General features: G+C 38.4%; 2 protein-coding genes across 3 annotated transcripts; one reads left to right on the forward strand and one right to left on the reverse strand.

Moving 5' to 3' along the window:
* Positions 1-5187: 5187 nt before the first annotated feature.
* On the forward strand, positions 5188-10017 carry LOC112189693 (SAL1 phosphatase). Its single transcript, XM_024329045.2, has 8 exons — positions 5188-5440; positions 6591-6666; positions 7221-7294; positions 7417-7622; positions 8450-8660; positions 8750-8848; positions 8939-9092; positions 9660-10017. Exons 1-8 carry the CDS (start codon positions 5237-5239, stop codon positions 9824-9826), a joined length of 1191 nt encoding a protein of 396 aa, XP_024184813.1. The 5' UTR covers positions 5188-5236; the 3' UTR covers positions 9827-10017.
* A 494-nt stretch (positions 10018-10511) lies between these two features.
* LOC112189691 (2-oxoisovalerate dehydrogenase subunit alpha 2, mitochondrial) lies at positions 10512-21414 on the reverse strand. Of its 2 annotated transcripts, XM_024329037.2 has the most exons (10): positions 21046-21414; positions 13663-13681; positions 13144-13281; positions 12856-13038; positions 12544-12701; positions 12348-12447; positions 11925-12036; positions 11675-11814; positions 11395-11580; positions 10512-10837 (listed from the first exon to the last, which is right to left on the reverse strand). In XM_024329037.2, exons 1-10 carry the CDS (start codon positions 21276-21278, stop codon positions 10670-10672), a joined length of 1437 nt encoding a protein of 478 aa, XP_024184805.1. In that variant the 5' UTR covers positions 21279-21414; the 3' UTR covers positions 10512-10669. The 2 variants fall into 2 exon arrangements, with proteins under 2 accessions (XP_024184805.1, XP_024184804.1); XM_024329036.2 differs by lacking the exons at positions 10512-10837; positions 11395-11580; positions 11675-11814; ... (4 more) ...; positions 13144-13281; positions 13663-13681 and adding exons at positions 14081-14345; positions 14944-15129; positions 15223-15362; ... (3 more) ...; positions 16468-16650; positions 16756-16893 and having other exon boundaries at positions 21006-21374.
* Between the last annotated feature and the right edge of the window lie 3430 nt (positions 21415-24844).

A 24844-nucleotide genomic window follows, 5' to 3' on the forward strand; every position in this document is an offset into this window, starting at 1 on the left:
TCTGTTCCTTTTTCTCTGTTGCCGCAGACCCCAATCCTCTCCCCAGATCCTTTTTTTTTTTTTCCTTTCTTCTCAGCAGCCGAACCCACCCCATCTCTCTCTCTCCTCCATTTTTTTTAAATCTCTTACCATTTTCTCTCACCCATCACCTCACACTCTCTCCTCTTCCCTTCTTCATTTGTTAATTCCAATCTTTTGAGATTGGACACTCAAGACCTCAAGGGAATTATCATCAAGAGTACTACACCTTAATTTGGGTAGTTGGGTGAAGAAATTGCTTGATTCATACTAGCTCATAGCTAGAAGTGACCAAGCTAACTCTCCCCTCTCTTCCTTATTATCCATTTCATAATTTTTATATACTTTTGTTGATGAATTCTTATATGGGTTGTGAGTAGTTTAATTTTGGGAGTTAGGGTTGTGAAGCCCTAACTCATCTTGTATAAATATTGATGCTTTAATTTTAATAAATGCAATTTCCATTGTGTATGCTTTAAATCCGAATGTATTGGTCCTTAGAAGCATGTTTCTAGGCCTTGTCACCCTTTGAAATTATGTTGTGGGCAATTGTGATGAATAGATTGATAAATTGACAACTTATTGGTCTTGTTGCATCTAAGATTTAAGTGTGGTAACCATTAACTAGCTTAATTGTAGCTAAGCTTGCTTGGGTCTCTATTATCTTGCACTCTAGGCCTCTAATTTTAGATATTGCGGCCTTAACCGGCGTAATGCCTAAGTTAGAGAGTTGATTGTGGCCCTAACCGGCATAATCGATACACCGAAAGGATAATTGGTGTAGTAGCCTTGACCGGTACTAAATACGGGACTTAACACATATAGGAAATGCATGCATTTATGAAATTGGCACCGATATTTGCAAGAGTGTTAGTGTGAATCACCCGATACTCCCATATTCCCATTAATTTGACAATCCAAATTTAATTTCTTGCTTGATAATTAGTTGTTTGGTTTTACTTTAGTTTGCATTTAATTTAGTTAATTCCCAATTAAAAACTCCAAAACAAAATTCTACCTTCCTTTGTGCATAACTCATTTGGGCTACAAGTTAATGGCTTTGATTAGGCTTTGTGTGAGCTAAGCCGAGCATTGCCGAGGCTTGGTACCTTGTGAATATTTTATTTTACTTTATTTTATTTTTATTTTTACTTTTTCATTGTATGCTTTTGAGTCACTCTAGCGCCAATTACCTCGGTTAGGTCCAACACCTAATCCCGGAGGTACGATAATCAAGGTTTTAATATTCGTACGCTTGCGAAAAGTTTATGAACCAAGTCAGAGACGCATAAGATCCTCATTCTCAAGGCAAGACCATGAGGGAGTATAATAACCCCCCCCCCCCCCCCCCCAATTGTCGATCACCCTTCTTGCATTAATTGTACTCCCTCCGTGTGAGCATCATTTTGAGATCAAGCCCACTACCTTAAGCATTCTACCCACATTCCATAGCGTGCCCTCAAATAATCCCTATGATCATATTGCGGAGTTTGAAGAAGTGTGTACCACCGTTCAACTACATGGTCTCAATCCCGATGGCTTGAAGCTTAGATTGTTCCCTTTCACACTCAAAGACTATGCAAGGAAGTGGTTAAGTAAGTTGCCTCCTAGATCCATACGCACATGGGTTGAGATGCAAGAAACTTTATTGAGAAAATATTTTCCTCCTTCAAGAACTTCCAATGTTAGAGATGAGCTTGTTGCATTCCGACAACTCCCACAAGAAAGTTTTCATGAGTGTTGGGAGCGCTTTTAAGGATCTTGAGATGTCAAGTCCTCACCATGGGTTAGAGAAGCGGTTTCTTGTGGAGAAGTTCTATAGAGGATTGATGGCGGACCAAAGACAAAGGGTTGACACTTTTAGTGGTGGAACTATTGAAAGCAAGCTTCCTAATGCCACTTGGGACACATATGAAGAGCTTTCTCTCAACTGCGTTCAATGGGATGATCTTGATACAAGAAGACGTCAAGTGCATAACAAGGAAAGTATAAATAGCCAAGGTGGTATCTATGAGGTTCAAGGAACATCATCCGGGCCTTCTATGCATGAGTTCAAGAGGCTATAAAGCAAGATTGACCAATTTCTAAACCAAGTGAACCATAATCAACACCTCGGCAAGATCATAGAGGTATATGTAGATGACATGCTCGTCAAGAGCATCAAGGCTAATAGACATGTGGCTAACCTACGCATCATTTTCGCCATCCTGTTTGGCATACGACATGAGCCTCAACCTAGAGAAATTTTTCTTTAGCGTTACCGCCAACAAAATTCTTAGGTTATGTCATCGAACGAGGCATCGAGTCTAATCCCAACAAGGTGCGGGCCACCCTAAACATGAAATCCCCTATCGAGAAGGTACATGTCCAGAGCCTCTAGGGCAAGCTGACGACATTATCTCGCTTTATTTCCAAGCTTACCAATAAGTGCTTACCGTTCTTCAAAGCCATGAAGCGGTCCTACTACAAGCTAGTAAACTAGATGCCAGACTGTGAGGTGGCATTTCAAGGTCTCAAGGAATGCATGACGGCAATCCCACTTCTATCCATACCAGTTCTAGGAGAGATCTTATACTCATACTTGGTTGTCTCAACGTTAGCCATCAGTTGAGCAATTGTGTGCAGAGAAAATGAAGAAAAACTCCATGTATTCTGCACAGGTAGGAGCATGATTAGAGCAGAAATAAGGTACACACCTCTTGAGCAACTGGCGTTATCGCTCATTGTCGCCGCTAGATGCATGTGCTAGTACTTTCAGGCTCACCACATCCATGCCCTCACCAATCAACCGCTAAAGCAAGTTATGTAAAACCCTAAACACTTTGGCTGCCTGAGCAAGTGGGCGATTGAACTCAGTGAGTTTGACATTGAGTATAAGCCTAGAACAGTAATGAAAGGCCAAGCAATAGTAGATTTCATCGCAAAACTCACTGAACGCAAGAGGAGGCCACCCCTAGCATCAACCAACATCACTACAATGACAAGAGCAACTTATGCTATCTCAGTAACTACACAGTTGTAGTCAGAGTGGAACCTCCACTTTAACGGCTCTACTTGCGCCAAGGCTTCCGGCGCTGGAGTGATCCTAAAGGGATCAGGGAGCCTCGATGTGGAGATACGCCATAAAGTTTAACTTTAAAGCTTCGAACAACATGGAGGAGTATGAAACACTCATTAAAGACCTACTCCTCGCCATAGATTCCGGCGTTGACAATATAAACATATTCAGTGACTCCCAGCTCGTCGACAACAGCAGGTCAATGACACCTTCCAGATCAAGGATAAGCAGCTAACAACATATCTGGGGTATGTTAAAACTCTTCTTAACAAGTTCAAATTCCACCCTATCACACAGATCCCAGAGAGAAGAACGCCAAAGCTGACTCCCTGGCAAGACTGGCCACGGCCTAACCTCACCAGAGCCAACAGACACAAAGGTGGAATGCCTTAACAAACCAAGAATCACCAAAATCCTGGTTAAGATATTTGCAAATTGAGATCAATCCTAGCTGGATGGACAAGATACTAGAATACAAACGGAACGGAACACTCCCAAGCGACAAGGTGGAAGCCAAACAGCTCAAGCAGCAAGCAACTTGTTACAACATCCAGAATGGTAAACTCTATCGTTAGGGGTTCACTCACCCAAACTTAGGGTGCTTAATGCCAAAAGAAGGAAGGGAAGTGTTAGCAAACATCCATGCTAGAGAATGTGATAATCATTTGGGTACAAGATCACTTGCTAATCGCACGATGCGTCAGAGATACTTTTGACTCACGCTCTAGGCGACGATGCTAAGGAAATTTCAAAGTCATGCCACAAGTGCCAGCAATACGCAGATCTCCCACATGCACCGTCAGAACCTGTGTCAATTATCATTGGCCTCGTAGGAAAGCTCCCTTCCGCTAAGGGAGCTTTGTCAAATACATCATCGTCGCCATCGACTACAACAACAAGTAGATTGAGGCTGAACCTCTAACAACAATTACTACCGCCAAGGTAACACACTTCTTATGGAAGAACATATATTGCCATTATAGGGTTCCAGACACCATCATTATAGATAACGGGGCACAGTGCAACAATGAGGAAATCCTCAACTTCACCGCCAAATTGGGAACTAAGATGCGTTACTCATCTGTGGGGTAGCCTTAGACTAACGACCAGGTCGAAGCAGCAAACAAAATCATCAAGAATCTGCTCAAGAAGAAGCTCGACGATGCCAAGGGTCTATGGGCTAAAAAACTCTTAGAAGTGTTATGGGCCATTAGAATAACACCAACATCCGCCAACGGCGAAACACCATTTGGCATGATGTTTGGTATTGAGGCAGTCCTCCCAATCGAAGTTGAAGGCTATGACACCACAACCAATACTAACAGTATCCACCTTGACAAAAATTTGCTCCAAGAAAAGCATAAAAAGGCACACTTGCACAACTAGTAGAGCAAACAACGTGTCTCGCATTTATATAACGCTCGCGTTAAAGCCAAGAACCTCTAATTGGGGGACTGGGTCATGAACGAAGTCATAACCCCTCCTACCACCATTCGCCCCACTTGGGAAGGCCCTTACCAAATTGTAGAAGTCGTCAGCCCCGACACTTTCTACCTAAAGAACAAGGATGACATAACGTCTACACGTAACGTCTACCCATCCCTGGAATATTGAGCACCTTTGATATTACTACAAGTGACGCAAGCTTCAACCCATGAGCATCTTGACTTGCAAAATTTTTGCAAAATCTAGCTAAGATAAGCTACCCTACAAGTACTCACATTCCTTTTGTAATGCTGATTAGTTAGCCATCAATGAAACAATGAATTATTCAAACCAATTATCGAACCAGATCAAATCAATAGACTAACTAAATTTGTCAAATTGAACTGTTTGTGTTCATAAATGATAAATCACGATTATGAATGCGTTAATAATTTTTAATTTAGTTGAAAATTACATAAATGATCTATACATGAATATCTAAGCATCTAACAGTTGATTTGCAGAAATGTGATAAAAAAATAAGTCTCATAAGAAAGTTATCATAAAATCCTCATTTTAATGATTCTCATCAGGACGTCTCCCGTGTCCCGTCCAACTAGAAGTGTAGAACCACCCAAAACAAAATGTTTAACGTAAAGAAGAGCAAAGGGTGCCAATTGACGGTTTGACACCATACCTGGTCCCCTAAAATAGTTGTCCCCTTACAAAAGTGAGATGGCTATAAATTGCTTGAGAGCAATACCCAAAATTCCGCATTCTTCAAACCCCAAAATCACCAGCTCATTCTCCAACTCTTTCCTTTTCTCTTCCAACTCCAAACCCAAAAGGGTCTTTTCATCAATTCGAGCTTCAATGTCTTACGAGAAGGAGCTCGCTGCTGCCAAGAAAGCTGCCTCCGTCGCCGCTCGCCTCTGCCAGGCATTACTCTCTCTTTCTCTCTTCCAACCTTTTTTGCTTCGAAATTAGTAATATTTTTGTGTATATAACAGGAATTCAGGAACTTTTGTTCAGATGGTAGATTGGTAGTGTTAGTGAGCAAAACCCAGAACCAAAATTGTAAGTAGAGGATGTTTGGAAGCATGATACTGTGAGTTTAGAGGAACTGAAAATGCAAAATATCAGTTTGAGCAAGACCCATGTTGTGAATATGCCCATTATTTGTGTATGATGCATATATGGGGTTTAATATCAGTGTGCCGATGACCATGTTTATGCCTTTAGTTTGCTGCTAAAATTAGACAGTGCATGTGATGTTGTACACAACCTCAACTCATGAAAGGCTTTCCCCCAATACGTGCGGGGAGATTGTCTTTCTTATCCTCTGTACAATACTGTATCTTCTTATCATCGAAAGATAAGTTTGACTATTTAGGACTGGAACTCATCATTTTGGAGAACATAGATGTTTCATTAGTGTACCCATACATTGATTTTACAAAAACATCTTGTTTGGGCTGGCTAGAGGATGTCGCTTTCCCCTTAGCTATCTTAATGCGAGGAAGAGGACAGCCATTGGATAAGGGAATGAAATTGAAGATGTTACGAGGGGTTACTGCAAGGGAACTGAATTCTTGCTACACACAAAAAAGAGATAACTAATAGTTTTTTGCCTAAGGTTGCATTCCATTACAACACTTTAAAACCATGCCATTAAAGGGAGTGTTATTGTGCCACTCCCAGGTTTAGTCAGAAATAAAGGATTTGGTTTCTAACAGTTCTAGTGCAATTTGTCTAGTTGAGGCGCATCAAAATACAGTTTGCTAAAAGGGCGTGACTTCTTTCCAAAGTGAATGTATGAATATGTATATGTGTAATGTATCAGTCTGTGACCGTGTATAGCCAAGGATATATTAGTTCAAGTCTGATAAATTAGTTGCTAGTTGCTTCGTGCACTTTCTCTTACAATAATATAAAGGGCACCTTGGGAATTATATGTCCTAACTTATGGCCTTTTTATGACTACTTGTTTGTTACTTATGCTGTAATTAAACTTTTTATATATAATTCATGCTTAGCAATATCTCAGATCATTCCAAGTTGATTTCAGTTTTGTTTTCATTTGCTTCAGAAGGTACAACAGGCGCTTTTGCAGTCAGATGTTCATTCAAAATCAGATAAAAGTCCTGTCACAGTGGCCGATTATGGTTTGTTTGCAAACTCTGCTTTGAATGCTTTCAATCAAATGCAGTCTACTTATATACTATTGAGGAGTTTTAAAACCTTGATATTTAAAGGGTAAATTAGCAGATGTATAATTTAGCAATTAGATTGTACCGTAAGCTTAGTAATTGAGGATTTAAATTAGCAATTTTGATATTATAGATTTTCTAGCAATTAGATCATACCATTAGCTTAGCATTAGGTGATTCCCCCATTTAATTTAGTGGCAAAGTTTGCTTGAATAGATTTCATTCTAGGTGTGTCCTGTCCACTTTATGGACACTCACAGGCCTTTATTTGACTGATCATCTTTTCAATTTGAAAATAGAGACTAATTCCTTATCCCAAGAACCATTCAATGACAAAAAAGCTGTATCAGCTATGACACTGTATATTAAAATATATTAACTTATAACGTCCAAACTGAAGTGGTGATGTTTGGGATTCTGTGCTTCTTACACTTTGTATAGCTATTAGGTTTCATATAAAAGGAAACTGTCAATAACTGCATTTCTTCTTTTTGTTGGTTACTTTGAAGGTTCACAGGCTCTTGTTAGTTTTGTTCTGGAAAGGGAACTTCCTTCCGAATCATTCTCTCTAGTAGCTGAGGAGGTGAGTATGAATGCAGATTAAAGAGACATGCAGCATCTTTTTTATATATTTATTTATTTCTCATTATCCTTCTCACTAGAATTGTTAATCAATCTTTTTTTCAACTTTCATATTCTCTCTAGGATTCGGGAGATCTTCGAATAGACAGTGGCAGGGAAACACTAGAACGCATCACAAAACTTGTTAATGATACTCTTGCCAACAGTGACAGTTATAGTGATTCTAATTTGACCACTGAAGATGTGCTCAGGGCTATTGACAATGGCAAATCTGAAGGTGGTTCTTGTGGCCAGCACTGGGTTTTAGATCCCATTGACGGTACCAAAGGGTAAGCTTATGGACTTTATATTTGACAGCCTCTATCATCTGTGAGATAAACGTATTGTAAAGCATTAGTTGAAGGTTGGGAAGAACACCACAGGTCAATTGAAATGGTATTTGGTTGATGGTTTTATTATGAGTTTGACATTTTGTCTTGTACCCAGTCGATTTACAACTTTGTGATTACCCTTGCTGGATAGCTGCATGTTATGTCTTGCATGCATGTAACTTGAATTGCTGAGTGTATATCTGGTCTAAAATGCATTTTGTTCGATGTTTTACTCAGGACTTTATTATTTTCTGCACATACATGTATGAAATTGTTTAAAGCTATTAATGTATTGGTCATCATGTCCCAAAAAAAAAAAAGGAAAGTATTGGTCAACATGACAAAGTTTCAGGCCTAACAGATGTCCATGCATTCATTTACAATAATCTGCAATCATTTTCTTTTTGTATGTTGCAGATGTCTTTTTCTTGGCCATTTGCAGACATCGTGGGGGCTTTTATATTAAGGAGCTTTTTCAAAGTGATCTCAAGCAGTAGTTCTTTTTATGTGGTTATTTTCATGACCATTTTTACACATTTATACTCTTTTAATCTGAAAAGTTCATGATGTGAAATAAGATCTCCAGTTAAATAATCATTTGGTTTCATCACAAGGATGTCAATCCCCTATATGGAAGAGTTTAGTACATATTTATTGTGTCTCTATGTGTGTGATTTCCTGACATTTATTTATTTATTTTGCTTCTGTTTAGCTGGTTTTATTGTCATGTGCTCTATATTATAAACCTGGCATGATGAGAGTATTATTGTTGGATTGTGCCATAGGTTTCTTAGAGGAGACCAATATGCCATAGCATTAGCATTACTGGATGAAGGAAAAGTTGTGTTGGGTGTCCTGGCTTGTCCAAATCTCCCCCTGGCGTCCATTAGCGGTGATAATCAGCATTCTTCTCATGATAAAATTGGTTGCCTTTTCTTTGCAAAACTTGGTGCAGGAACATATATGCAGCCATTGGATGGTTCATCACCGCTAAAGGTCAGCACTAGATAAAGTTTATTCATAATAGAGAATAAAAAATAAACTGAAAAAGTTAAACATTAGGATTTTTTTATGGTATCCTCCAGGTGCATGTCAGTGCTACTGAAAATCCTGAAGACGCCTCATTATTTGAGTCTTATGAAGCAGCACACTCCTTGCATGGCTTGTCTAGCACCATTGTCAAGGTATTGCATCCTTGTTTTCTTCTTTACAAAAATTTATATTTTTTTATTGTCTATCGAATATTACAGTTGTAAAAATGTATTAATTAACAGAAACTTGGAGTCAAAGCACCGCCAGTTAGAATTGACAGCCAGGCGAAGTATGGGGCACTTTCCAGAGGAGATGGAGCAATATATCTTCGTTTCCCCCATAAAGGATATCGCGAGAAAATATGGGATCATGCTGCTGGGTGCATTGTTGTTACTGGTAACGAATTCTTTCCAATACTCAGTTCTTCCCAATTGTGATGGATGGGGCTTTATAGGATAAGCTGCAAGCTTGAAATCTAAGCTTCCTCTTAGGAGAGGATGAAATTAATAGGGTCTTGATTTGAATTATAATGTTTAACTTGTGTTGGATCCAGATAAAGTTTAGATCATTCATTCCCGGAGATACGAATATTTGTTTCAAGATAGAAGAAAGGTTTTTACATTCTTTTATTGTATGAATGAGATAGCTGCTAAGTTGATGGGTGGTTTTGAATGTTGAATTCTTGATCGACTGAACGGACCATCCTTAACATCTGGAGGATTCTGTTATTCATTTTATGTCTAGTTTGGGTAAATGGTGTTTCCTTCATTCTGTTATTGCGCATGGAAACCCTTGAGGAATGCATCGGTGAGATTATGAAACTTCCCCCTTAGGAATCTCTCCAGAAGAACCCTGGCAAAAGCTATTATGTATTCTCAGTTTCTTAGCTGTATATTCTATAAATTAAAACTGGGGAAAAAAAATTGCTCCTGCAATTAACACATGTTTGTCATCATTTTACAGAAGCTGGTGGTGTAGTCACAGATGCTGCAGGAAATCCATTGGACTTTTCAAAAGGGAGGTATCTGGATCTTGAAACAGGCATAATTGTTACCAACCAGAAATTGATGCCATCACTCTTGAAGGCAGTTAAAGAATCCTTGGAGGAAGAGAGAGTTTCATCTTTGTGATTCTCTTTGGAGGTCCTAAACCTAGCATTTGGAGATTCACCTTTAATACTAGTCTAATTATATTTCTTGTCTAGTCGAGCACCTTTTGCAATTTCATGTTGTGCTAAAAAAATAAACTCTGGAGGAGATTCTTTCCTATGAAAAATTCAAAAATGAAAGAAATGAGTTCAATAGAAGCATTTGTTCTTTTCCTTTGTGCTGTTTTGAGTGCTTCCTCCTCTTCAAGTAGATAAGCTTGAAATTATCAGCAACTGTAGATGCAAAACAGCGTTTTTGTTATAAACTAATAGATAACTACTCTTCTGGTTAGCGTTGCAATTTCATTGTTCTTCCAATCTGATCTGCATCACTTTACGACTTTTATAGAACTGCAAGCAGTGCAAGCTTAAACACATCTTGCAAAAGCCTTCTCATATTTCATCTGCATCATTCCTCATCACTTCCATACAAAGTAATCTGAGTATGTGGTGGGATCTGTCATGCCTAAATGGCTAAATCAAAAGGAGAACAGAAGGACTACTCAATTCCTCATGAAGTGACCTGAACTTCATGGCCATGACTTTGATATTACAAAGAAACCAATTTGTGATTTACTATTAGTAAGAGTAGACTGCTGCCTAAATTCAAAGTCAATCATACATGGCTATCGGCTGGATACTAGGATAGTACGACAGGTCAAAATGGATTTAATATTGAAAGAAGTTGAAAACCTGTTAGATTTATTAATGTCTAAGCATGAAATGACAGAGAACAAACACAGCAGATGACCCAAATTCAAAGTGTGATGGAATAAGGGGTAAATATTTTATTGAAGAGCTATGTACACTTCCACCTATGTACACTTTACACAGGAACATCAGATGGGTAATCCTGGGGGTGTCTCTTAATTGTCTCTCTTAGCCGTTTCTCCTGCTCAACAAGATTGGAAGGAAGACAGTCGTATACATCAGTGAATATGTCAGCAACTGGTGGCTTCTCTACTTTTTCAGCTTCTTGGATTGCATGTAATATCTGCGACAAAGGTATGATGAGTGAGAAAGTTTCAAATTCTGGCGGCCATATCTAACTTTGGATCATTATCATATGAACGTAAATTATCAAAATCTGATCAAGTCAAAAGTGTGTTTCCTTTAAATGAAAGAAATCTTCTGCTTCTAAAGTCAAAAAGGGGCAAAACTACAACTCACAATAAACATATACAATAGAGCAAACAGCCAAAAAAAAAAAAACAGTAAAAGGATTCTGCCGATAAGCCTAAACAGCATGTCTCTATCTTTAGCTTGTAGCAATTTAATTTAAAAGCAGCATCTTATATTCATCATCGTTCAACCTGCGCATAATAAGTGACAGTTGATTTCTCTCCAGTTCTTACTTTCAGTTTAGCCTTTTCATAAAAGAACTCCCTAATGAAATCTCTATACTTTTTGCATAGAACTAGTATTCCTACATGAAGGCACTGCCTTAACGATGGCATCACTGAAAGGTATCTAAATAGAAGCAACATGGTGAACTAACACATTTTAGTTTGTTATTCTCAAGTTGCTTTCAGATAGAATAGAAAGAATTACCTGCTTTCTCGCACTGTTTCTAGCCTCTATCTCTGCCTCACCACTCCACCAACCATTTCTTTCAATCCATTTTCTAAATCGAGTTACTGGGTCTCGTTCCACTTTCCACAATTCAATCTCATCAACTGGGCGATACTTGGTCGAATCATCTGATGTGGAATGGTGCCCAACGCGATATGTTAATGCCTACCAATGGAAAAAATCAAAACTTAGAGCGCGATCCATCAATATGCCAAACAGAAGGACAGGAAAATCAGCAAAGCAAGAGATCTCTTCTTACCTCTATTAAGATTGGTCTCTGTTCACTGATTGCCATTTCGCGTGCAGCATAAACTGCACTATACATGGCAAGTGCATCATTCCCATCTACTCGGATACTTCGGATACCATAAGCCCGACCTTTGACAACAACACCATCACCTGTCAATAGACACCATCCCAAAAAATGAGAAAATAATGCTTGTTTCTAGTCATCAAGAGACTGTCTCTGGTTGAAGTTGTAAAAAATACAAGTAGGAAGAGTAAAGTACTCCGAAACTGGTCTGAAGTAGGTGTACTGATAGCCCATCCGTTGTTCCGACAAATGAATATAACTGGAGCCTCCGTAACAGCCGCAAAATTTAGAGCAGCATGGAAGTCACCCTAATATTATTAGAGTTATCAGGAAGAAAACAACCAAAAACCACAATCTCCTAACTGAAGGGCCTGTTACTTGAATGGGTTTCCTTTGTTTTTCATATCATCAGAAAGATTCATCCATTCTCTAACTAGAATATAGAACAGTAGATGCTAAATACATCAAGTATTAACTCAAGGATACAATTAGTAGCTGATTATGGGTAGTCTAATAGGCTAGCAGTGGGATAAATTCATTCACTTACTACAATATTTGAATTGAAAACAGGAGGTGCAGATAGTTTTATGTTAAAATATATTAGTATTTTATATTTCACCTCACTTGTGCCACCATCACCAACATATGTGACCACACATGCATCTTTTCTGTCCATTTTTAGAGAATAAGCAACACCAACAGCATGTGGAAGTTGTGAACTGCAAAGCAAATTATTTTATGGTGTGATTCTAATGATTTTAGTAAAAGACTTAAAACTGTTCTACATAACTCCTAAAGAAATACTTGTATCTTACGCCACGGTTGATGCTACAGTGAAGTAATTGTGCTTGTTAGACCCATAATGGATTGGCATCTGCCTGCCTTTCCCGTAATCAGCTTTGTTACTGAAACACTGGTTTGCAAATTCTTGTACAGTGAAACCACGCCATATTAAAACTCCTGGCTCCCTGTACTGCATGAAAGTTAAAGAAAACTTTGTCTCAAATCACTCTCATCCCATCTCATAAAAAACTACTGAAAGCTCTGACAAGGAAAAGGGAATTGATATCTTAATGAGTAGGTTGGGTGCATATACAGACACAAAGTATGCGCATAAGTGATTGAACCTGAGGAAGGACAATGTCATCAAGGGTGAGTGCTGCAGCAGATGCAATGTTGATGGCTTCTTCACCAACTGTAGTCAGATAAAATGAAATTCTTCCTTGCCTCTGTGCTTCGTAGAAAATGATGTCCATAGTTTGAAGCACCACCATGTCTGTATACATTTTTACAGCAACTTCCGGGCCGACCTAATTGAATTGGTAGTCCACAGGTCATAAGGCTCCTATAGGATATATTTATGTTCAATGAAGGATAACTGAAACCCCTATTGCAAACGGAAGGAGGTCTACTACCTCAGCATAGTTGCTGCACATAATTTGCTTCCCATTGTCATCAAGGACCCGATAACAGGACTCCCGCTCCTTAGCCGTCTCAGATATGAACCTCATTTCAGGAGTAAACTTGACCTTCCCTTCTGGTAAATCCAAAACCTGCCAAAACAGTGGAATCTTTACTTGAGCAAAGTTGCATAAAGCACATCTCCACACCCCTATGCATTCTCATTTGCACTCAAAGCAAGTCTTCATGACCCCCACGAAAGCTAATTCGTCGAAGATGCCCATGAGCTATAGCATTACATCTTTCAGACATAAGAACAACTCCTAAATTGATCAGTACACCACAAGATATGCTGCAACACCATTTGGCCAGACTAAAAGCTAAAAATACTTAAATGCTGTAGAAAGCAGAATGCACAAAACTGAAACGAAAAAGGGCTATCTTCTCATACTGATTGATAAATTCACCAGCAAAAAAATAAATAAATGAAAAAAAAAAAAAAACGAATGACCAAGTTTCAAATTTGATTATACCTGATTGGCATCAACGTCGTCGGAGAGCGTTTCTACTTTGCCGGATTCAAAACGACGAGAGCAGAAACGGAAATGGGCCGGCGAGTTTCCAAACTTTCTCTCCGGGATTCTGAGGTTTTGAGTCAATGAAGCCGGGAAAGGAACCAGAACCGGAGATTTGCGAGTGAAAGATGAACTCCAAGAGCTGAAATGGATCAAACCCAAAGAACCCATCTTGGACTTGAAACGGTTGATCATAATGAATCTTTTTCAAGAACAAAGCGCAAAAAAGGCTCAGAACCTTATTGGATGGGATCCCTCCTTCTTGCAAATGTAAAACTATAATTCTGAAGAGATTTTTAAAGTTTTCCTCTTTCCATGTTATCAGTTTAGCATAGCAAATGTAATAAAATATTGGAGCAAATTTGATACACCAAAGTGAAGAAATATCTAAAATTCATACACCATTTGTGATGTTTTCCAAATATTTTATTAAAGAGCTATGTACACTTCCACCTATGTACAGTGGAATAACTTTACACAGGAACATCAGATGGGTAATCCTGAGGGTGTCTCTTAATTGTCTCTCTTAGCCGTTTCTCCTGCTCAACAAGATTGGAAGGAAGACAGTCATATACATCTGTGAACATGTCAACGACTGGTGGCTTTTCAACTTTCTCAGCTTCTTGGATTGCATGTAACACCTGCGACACAAGTATGATGAGTGAGAAAGGTCCAAATTCTTGCGAGCAATTCTAACTTTGGATCTTTATCATATGCATGTAAACGATCAAAATCTGTTCAAGTCAAAAGTATGTTTCCTTAGAAAGAAACCTTCTATATCTAAAGTTGAAGGGGGCAAAACTACAACTCATACAAGCAATATTATGGTTTCTGGTGAACAAAATATACGAAAGAGCAAACAGCAAAGAATATATAAACAGTAAAGGATTCTGCAGATAGGCCTAAACATATGTCACAAGGTGTTCTCTGTCTTTAGCTTGTATAAATTCAATTTAACAGCAGCATTTTATATCCATCATTATTCAACCTGCGCAGAATAAGTGCCAGTGTCTTGATTTCTCTCCGGTTCTTTGAGTTTAGTCTTTTCATGAAAGAAATCCCTAATGAAAATTATTCTCCTGATTGTTAGCCTAGAACTGGTCATTCCTACATGAAGGCAGACAGGCAGTGCCTTAACTGTGGCATCACTGAAAGGTATTAAAATGGAAAGAACATGGTGAACTAACACATTTTAGTTTGTTGTTCTCAATTTTCTTTAGATAGCATAGAAAGAATTACCTGTTTTCTTGCACTGTTTCTAGCCTCTTTCTCTGCCTCACCACTCCACCAACCATTTCTTTCAATCCATTTTCTAAATCTAGTTACCGGGTCTCGTTCCACTTTCCACCGTTCAATCTCATCAACTGGCCGATACTTGGTTGAATCATCTGATGTGGAATGGTGTCCAACTCGATATGTTAATGCCTGCCAATGGAAAAGATCAAAACTTAGAGTGGATTTATCAATATGCCAAACAGAAGGGCAGGAAAATCAGCAAAACAAGAGACCATTTCTTACCTCTATTAAGATTGGTCTCTGTTCACTGATTGCCATTTCGCGTGCAGCATAAACTGCACTATGCATGGCAAGTGCATCATTCCCATCTACTCGGATACTTCGGATTCCATAAGCCCGACCTTTGACAACAACACCATCACCTGTCAATAGATACCATCCCAAAAATGAGAAAATACTGCTTCGTTTTGTTATCTGTGTCTGGTTGAAACTGTAAAAAATACAAGCAGAGAGGAAAAGTACTCCGAAACTGGTCTGAAGTAGGTGTACTGATAGCCCATCCATTGTTCCGACAAATGAATATGACTGGAGCCTCCGTAACAGCCGCAAAATTTAGAGCAGCATGGAAATCACCCTAATATTATTAAACTTATTAGGAAGAAAACAACCAAAAACAATAATTAATCTCTAAAATCAAGGGCCGGTTAATTAAATGGATCTCATCAGAAAGATTCATCTATTCTCTAACTAGACTATGGACTAAGTAGATGCTAACTACATCTAGTATTTATGGAAGGATACAATCTACTTAGTAGCTGTTTATGGGTAGCATACTAGGCTAGCAAAGTAGCAATGGGATAAGTGCATCATTTACTAAGGATCCAAGGACTCAATAACTATGTTAAACTCCTTTACATATTTGTGCCTAAGAAATATATAAAACAGGATGTGCAGGTAGTTTAGGTTGATATATATTGGTATTTTGTATTTTACCTCACTTGTGCCACCTTCACCAATATATGTGACCACACATGCATCTTTTCTGTCCATTTTTAGAGAATAAGCAACACCAACAGCCTGTGGAAGTTGTGTACTGCAAAGAAAATTATTTTGTGGTGTGATTCTATTGATTTTACTAAAAGACTTAAAACTGTTCTACATAGCTCCTAAAGAAAATACTTGTATCTTACGCTATGGGTGATGATACAGTGATGTAATTGTGCTTGTTAGACCCATAATGGATTGGCATCTGCCTGCCTTTCCCATAATCAGCTTTGTTACTGAAACACTGGTTTGCAAATTCTTGTGCAGTGAAACCACGCCATATTAAAACTCCTGGCTCCCTGTACTGCATGAAAGTTAAAGAAAACTTTTTATCAAATCGCTCTCATCCCATCTCATGCAAAACTACTAAAAGATCTGATAAGGCAAAGGGAATTGAGATCTTATTTAGTAGGTTGGGGTGGGGTGAATATTCGGCCACAAAGAATATTGCAGAAGTGATTGTATGAGCATAAGTAATCGAACCTGAGGAAGGACAATGTCATCAAAGGTGAGTGCTGCAGCAGATGCAATATTGATGGCTTCTTCACCAACTGTAGTCAGATAAAAGGAAATCCTTCCTTGCCTCTGTGCTTCGTAGAAAATGGTGTCCATAGTTTGAAGCATCACCATGTCTGTGTACATTTTAACAGCAATTTCCCGGCTGACCTAATTGAATTGGTAGTCCACGGGTCATAAGGTTCTTATAGGATATATTTATGTTCAATAAAGGATAACTGAAACCCCCATTGCAAAAGGGAGGAGGTCTACTACCTCAACATAGTTGCTGGATATAATTTTCTTCCCATTGTCATCAAGGACCCGATAACAGGACTCGCGCTCCTTAGTCGACTCAGATATGAACCTCATTTCAGGAGTAAATTTGACCTTCCCATCTGGTAAATCCAAAACCTGCCAAAACATTGGAATCTTTATTTGAGCAAAGTTGCATAAAACACATCTGCACACCCCTATTCATTCGCATTTGCATTCAAAGCAAGTCTGCCTGAGTGACGTAGTAGCGGAACCAGGAATATATATAGATAAACGAGAGAAATTTTATTTTTCATCAACGTGAAATAAAACTATGACAAATGTTTCAACTTTTATACAGTGATAGTTTTTCTAATCAATACATATCTCAAAAAACAAAAGCATTTACTATCAATCCATTGCATTTGCAATCATACATTTCCTACTTTGATCTCGCCTTTTCAAAGTGATTTTTTGTCGGGGAGATTGATCACAGATAACATTCTTGTGGCTAATGAGGTGGCCCATTTTGTTCATAATAAAAGGGAGGGCAGTGAAGGTGTTATGGCTTTGAAGCTTGATCTTAGCAAGGCTTATGACTGAATGGAATGGCACTTTCTCAGGAAGGTGATGGAAAGGTTTGGCTTTGCTTTCAGTTGGATTGAGATGGTGATGCAGTGTGTAAGCTCTGTGCGGTATTCTTTTTTGGTACGTGGTAAACCTAGGGGTTATCTTATCCCTAGTAGAGGACTGAGGCAGGGTGACCCTTTGTCTCCTTATTTGTTTCTTCTTGGGGCTGACTGATTTTCAGCTTTGTTGTAGCAAAAACAAGAATTGGGACTTCTGCCCGGGATTGAGGTTTGTGATAATGCTTCCTCTGTGAGCCATTTACTTTTTGCAGATGATAGCATGCTCTATGCTAATGCTACTCTAGATGATTGTTATCAAATTCAAGATGTTATTGAGACATAAGGGCCTCTGGTCAATTAGTTAATTTTGACAAGAGCTCTGTGGTTTTTAGTAAGAATGTGTCGGAGTTCATGAAGGAAGAAATTTCTAGTCTTTTGGGAGTTGAAGAAGTGGAGTCTCATGAGAAGTAATTGGGGTTGCCAACTTATGTGGGGAGGAAGAAGACTTCTACCTTTCAATACATCAAGGATAAGTTGGCAAAAAGATTAGCAAATTGGCAAGGTAAATTGTTGAGTGGTGTTGGTAAGGATATTCTCATTAAGGTTGTGGCTGAAGCATTGCCTATTTATGCCATGAGTGTGTTCCAATTGACTAAGAATTTCTGTGATGACTTAGAGCAGATGTGTGCTCGCTTTTGGTGGGGAAGCTCTCTTGACAAGAGAAAAATTCATTGGAAAAATTGGAAAGCGTTCTGTAATCCTAAGGAAGAAGGTGGTTTAGGTTTAGAAGTTTGTCCAATTTTAACTCTGCAATGCTTGCAAAACAGGCTTGGCGTGTTATGAATAATCCAAACTGCTTGGTTGCTAGAATTTTCAAGGCCAAATATTTTCCGGATACTTCTTTCTGGTCGGCTAATTCTCATGCTACTCCTTTTTCATGGAGAAGTTTATTTTCCACAAGAGAGCTTTTAAGGCAAGGCTCTTATTGGCAGGTCGGTGATGGAACTAATGTGAATATCTGGTCTGATTGTTGGCTGCCAGGAGTGCCAGATTACAAACCAATGGAGAATAATGTGGTGGCTAATGAGGTTCGACAGGTCAGTGACCTTATTGCTCCTGCAGGGTTGTGGAATGTCAACATTTTACCTGTAGCCAAGGCAGAAGCTATTTTGAGCCTTCCCTTAAGCACAAGAGCTGTTGAAGATAGAGTTGTGTGGAGGTTGGAGAAAAATGGTAAGTTTACCGTTAAGCCAGCTTACCGCTTTGATTTTGCTAGCTCTAACGTTAGAAGGCCTTTCCAATTATCTGTTGGAATGAGTTTTTGGAAAAAGCTATGGAAGGTTCATATACCTAACTCTGCCAAGGTGCATATCTGGAGAGTTTGTCATAATATCTTACTTTCATTGGAGATGCTTACTTCAAAACGGGTTATACTAGACTCTTTAGTGTGTGTTCTATGTTCTTCTTCTTTGGAGACTACATTGCATATATGTAGGGAGTGGCCTTACACTAAGCAGTTGGTTCAAGCTAATGGAGTCTTGGCTCAGGTGTGTTTTAATCCTCATACAGCTCACTGTGATTTACTGGAATGGTTTAGCTATTGTGTCTATGAGCGAGCTTTGAAAGATTTGGGTGACTTGATTTATATTCTTTGGGGAGTATGGAATGAACGAAACAATAGAGTTTGGGAAAATAAAAGGCTTCCTGCATGTGATGTTCTGCTCAAGTCTATGACTCGGTTGCATGCATACAGATTTTATAACTTGAAGGTGGGAATTGGACATCCTGTGAGGGTTGTTCGAAGGTCTGCACCACCTTTGGGTTGGTGCAAGATCAATGTAGATGGATCTTATAATCACACAACAAAGAATGGAGGCATTGGTTTTGTTATTAGAGGCTATTAGGGTGTGTCACTTGCTGGTGGAGGACGACCACTACATGGTCTTCTTTCACCTGAACATGCAGAAGTGCTTGCTTGTAGTATGGCAGTGCATTTTGCTGTAGAAAATGCTTTTCTTCCAGCCATTTTGGAAACAGACTCTCAACTTGTGCAGAGGCAGTTAACAGTGCTAGATGGGATTAACACTTCTATCTTGGGTCGAGTTTATGAGGACCTGAGGCTAGCTTTGGAAGGTCAAAATAATATGAAGATTGTTCATATCAACAGGAGCGCAAATAAGGTTGCACACCTTATGGCTGCAAGAGCTTGTTTTGAGCTGCAAGAGTATTTTTACTTTTCATCTTCCCCTTCATTTTTGTCAGCTGCTAACCCCTCTATAATTTCCTAAAGTTCAATAAAAGTTCTGACCTCTTTTCTCTAAAAAAAAAAAACATTTCCTAGCACTAAAAAACTCAGTATTTTCAGGCCTCGTTTGGTTCGCCAAAAGTAAGCATTAGGAAAGGAAAGTTATTCATTTCCTGAGTTTGGAATGCAAAATGAAAGGAAATAATTTCATGAAGCAAAGGAAAATAAGGGAGAAAGTTGTTCATTCCACACTCTAAATGAATCACTTTCTCCCATTTTTTCCTTACATTTATTACTCACAACATATTATTTTATTGCATTAATTACAAATTTTTTAACAATTTTCCGGATAACTTTCTTTATGTTACCAAACATCAGAATGGAAAAGTTCTTCGGAAATTTCATTTCTCTTTCCATAGGAAAGACAAATGAATTACTTTCTTTTTCGCAAACCAAACAATGCCCCACTGTAAAACATAAATAGTACTATTTAATATATCGATAATTGACATCTGCAAATCAGACGATGAAGAACTAACCGACCTGAAAGATAAGAAGCAATAGTTGTTTGAATTAAGATTCATATTTCACAGACTTGATAAATTCAAAAATTTGGTGCAAGCTAGGGTTTCCATAGACTTGATCTTCCAAGCAAACCTCAATACAAAGGTGACCCAACAAGAGAGGGATAATGGAGTATGATTGAGCAATGTGAAGTTGTGCGCTTTGGAAGATGGGCTGTCCTTTCAGCGTCAGAGTCAAGATAACCATCAAACAAAGTAACAAACGATGAATATACGTAACTTACAGCTATGGGGGGGGGGGCCAAATTAATAAAACTCATGTGACAGAATTCATTATTTTAATGTGACAGTGGTCCCCACTCGTCTTCGTTGCGTCCGCCGCTCATTACCCCGCGTACGCGCGTTTAATTGTCATATTCAATGCAAAGTAATATCTCATCTTCTAGCTAAGGGATTCATCGAAGATGGCCGTGAGCGATAGCTAGGTCTTTCAGACATAAGAACAACTCCTAAATTGATCGGTGCACCATAACGTATGCAGCACCATTTTGCCAGACTAAAAGCTAAAAATACTTAAATGCTGTAGAAAGAAGATTGCACAAAACTGAAAGAAATTTATTCTTGGTAGGCAGGGAGGGAGGGTTTTGATATTAACTCCGCGCACGGAATCACGGATTAATCTCTAAGTTTAGAAAGTCTTTAAAGATACGGGTGATGTTGATAAAAACAAAAAAACTGAAAAAAAAAAAAAAAAAAAAAACGATATCTTGTGAGACTGAATGATAAATTCATCAGAAAAAAAAGAGCTACATAACAGTCATCACAGAACCTTCATTCATAGAATGAATGACAAAGTTTCATATTTGATTATACCTGATTGGCATCACCCTCGTCGTAGAGCGTTTCTGCTTTACCGGATTCAAAACGACGAGAGCAGAAACGGAAATGGGCCGGCGAGTTTCCAAACTCTCCCTCCGGGATTCTGTGGTTTTGAGCAAATGAAGCCGGAAAAGGAACCAGGACCGGAGATTTGCGAGTGAAAGATGAACCGCAAGAGCTGAAATGGATCAAACCCAAAGAACCTTTCTTGGACTTGAAATGGTTGATCATAAAGTCTCGTGATTTCCTGACCCAAAGAGCCATCATGCACGGTTTGTTTCAAAGAATAAGAAACAGAAAGTGAAGAGTGGCAACGTGTGATGTGATGTTCTTTTATGGGAGGATGTCCTTTTATTATGGGAGGAAGAGGAAAAGAGAGAGCGACAGATCAGCGGTAGCCAGAATTAAACGGAAAAGATAAGAGTGCCAATTGCCAAATCAATTATTGTCATCACTACCATCGGAAGACTAGGAGTGAAGAGCCGTTTTAAACATGTTGGCATGGTGAGCATGCGTTCCAGCCCAACTGCAAAGATTTTGGCTCTATCTCTGACTAGAATCATCTTCTGCCCCTTTTAAACGGTACCTGGTTATACCCGCCTTTTAATCCTGGCCATTGAAACAAGATTCAACAGTTGAGATGATGCCGCCTCAGAATCCAAATATCTCCATCTTCGTCATTCATAATCTGTCTTAATTAAGCCAATCATTCTGGCAATGGTTAAACTATCTTCACTATCCATGTTTTATTATAATGAAATACTCAATGCTCGGTTAAACTAGCTCCCAACGCTCGTCGTTTTCATCATCTTCCGAAGCCGACAAGCCGGCAAAGAAGGTCGATACCGTCAAGCCCAAAGTGGAGAAAGACCTGCGCATGATTTCGTCAAGTCCAAGATTTTCAACCTCAACAGCCTGACAATCTTGATTGCATTCATAGAATGGACATTATGTTAGATTGATGTTTATGAAAAGATTGAAAAGAGATAGAGGTCTGGAAATCAAGGGACTAGGAAAATTCAAAGAACAAAGGTCGTCGGCGGATTTTGGGGTTCACAGGCTTCAATCTGGGCTGTCTGTGATCTTGTAAACCCAGAAAGCAATCTTCAATGCAGTGATTGGATTCGTCGGATTTTGGGGTTTGCTTCAATCTGGGCTCTTTGATTTGGTTTTTCCCTTTGAGAAAAAAAAAAAAATCTAAAGAGAGATTTGTTTTCCATCTTGACCTATCCAGAAACACAAGTTCTTTTCCTCCCGTCAAGTTTTCTTGAATTGTTCAGTTTATTTAGGTCGTAATTTGGCTTCTATTCAACTTCTTTGCCACGTTTGTTAATCCATATTCATGAATACTTCTCCCATTTTTCATTCTCCTGGAAATTTTTACATTCAATTGTCTTATTGGGGTTTATGGATCTCAATTAGATCAATTAGATGATAATAACACTACTACAATAATGGGCAAAGGCAACATTTGTCTTGCCACACTTTAAAACAAGGGTGGGAACTTCCACTGTTTGGGTGAAGTTAGATGGTAGGGGTACTGTAGTCATGATATTTTCCCACGATTGCTTATAATTGTGGATGAGTTAATTTTTTATATTTTCATTATGTACTAGAATCTGATAATGAGATTGAAACCTTATATTATATTCTTTATTTCTTTTTCTCCTCGATCTCCTCTCTATCTCTATCCGTTCTCTTTTCTTTGAGAAGTTCTCTTCTCTCTCTTCTGTGCTCCCACACTTGCATCTCCATTCTTCGCTTGTCCTTAAACTCACCCAAACTATCAATCCATCATCCAATGAATTGTTCGTGAAGGGGATCAAGGGGCATCTCAATCCTTTGCTATCGGCTTGCATCGGCGACATGATGATGGCCACCGTGAAGAAGGAAAAGCCGGATCTGAGGAAAAAGGTGTCGTCCGGTTTTTTTTTTTTTCCATTGTTTATACATTTTTCATTCTTTATAGAATCTGTATGTTCTAACTGCGGAAATTTTGCTCAAACTTTTCAAATACGCAAGGGGTCTTTGTTCCAATTTCTTCTTAGATTCATAGTACTTCTCTGCTCCGAGTTAACTCGCTCTGTTTTTATGTATGTGATGTCGCTTTTGGGGAGCGCACAATTTAACCCTGAAATATCGTTAGTAGTATAAGCAAATAGGGATCGTTCTATCCGGGGATTGAGGGTACACTTGTAATTGTGAAACAAATAAAGAAAGTATTATTTACAAAAATAAAATAAAGAATAAATATATACAAGTAAACACAAATAAGGGAGGGGGTTAGGATTCTTAAAATTAAAATTAAAATAAATAAAATAAAGAAAACGTAAAAACATATATACAGGGGTGGATCAAAACCACATCCATATGCAAGAAATCCAATTACAATTCATATAGTTGATTTTAAATGTCATGAGAGAGGAGTTGATCATGTGAAACATTCAAAAGCAAATGATTTCCCATATTTTACTTTTCAATGCTAATTAACCTAAGCGAAAGCACCTAGATTAATCCTATCAAACATGCAATCAAGCCCTAGAAAGCTAGTCAATCATGACATGTTCAACGCATTAGACATAGAGAAAGGCTATCAACTCAAGTGTACAACTTAGTATGGAAAAGTCCACCTAATTGCAATCCTCTTTAATTAAATTCGGTCTTTGCACAAAACCTTTACTACTTTGATTCAAGTTTACACAAAACGAAAAGTCGATTTCATGTTCTTAAACCTAGCACCAATTATATCAAAACCCTAAGTGTTTGCAACCACATAAGATTAAAATACAAAAGTTTTCTATCATGCAAATTTAATTAAACAAACCCACATAAGCAACATAAAAATCAACATATAGAAATCACAACTTTATCTCAAAACATATAAACGGGCTTTAAACTTTGCCCTTAATATTATTTGTTAACTAGAATTCATAGTTCTACAAATTTAAACAAAGAAAACCAAAAGAAATTACAAGGAAAAAGATAGAATTACACCATGAAGGGAGTGGATGATGAAGAGCTTGATACATTGATCTTGAATCTTTAAAGCAAGACTTCACTATCACGGCACAAGGTGGATGATGACGGTTAGGAGGCTTCATGGCTTCTTCTTCTCTTCTTCTCTTTGCTTAAAAATGCAGAAACTTAAAACTAGAGAATGGAGAGAAAAATGGAAAGGAAATGGAGAGACAAAGAAGATGAGATGGATGAAGGAAGATATGACTAAGGAAAATGGAGAGGAAATGGTGAGACAAGAAGATGAAATGGATGAAGGAATTGGTGACTAAGGAAAATGGAGAGGAAATGGTGAGACAAAGAAGATGGAATGGATGAAGGAATTGGTTAACTAAGGAAAATGGAGAGGAAATGGTGAGACAAAGAAGATGAGATGGATGAAGGAATGTGTGTTAGAATGAGAGGAGAAGGTGTTTATATAGGGAAGAAAAAGAAGAGTGAAATGATGAGTGGAAGAAAAATAATGAAAGTGGAGTATGAAAGTGATTTGTAGAATATGGAAAAGAAAGAGAAATGATGATTACACCCTAAAACATGGAATGTTTTTGGGTGATGATGATGGTGGATTAGTGTGAGAAATGATGGAGAAAACATGATGATTACACCCTAAAACATGGAATGTTTTTGGGTGATGATGATGGTGGATTAGTGTGAGAAATGATGGAGAAAACATGATGATTACACCCTAAAACATGGAATATTTTTGGGTGATGATGATGATGGATTTCCTACTCATTTACTTCAATTTTATCTCCACCATTTGTAGGTAAGTGTGGACATAATGCTCATTTCACCATCATTTACTCCAATGTACCTAA

This window comes from Rosa chinensis, chromosome 2, assembly GCF_002994745.2.
Source record: "Rosa chinensis cultivar Old Blush chromosome 2, RchiOBHm-V2, whole genome shotgun sequence".
Lineage (NCBI taxonomy): Eukaryota > Viridiplantae > Streptophyta > Magnoliopsida > Rosales > Rosaceae > Rosa > Rosa chinensis.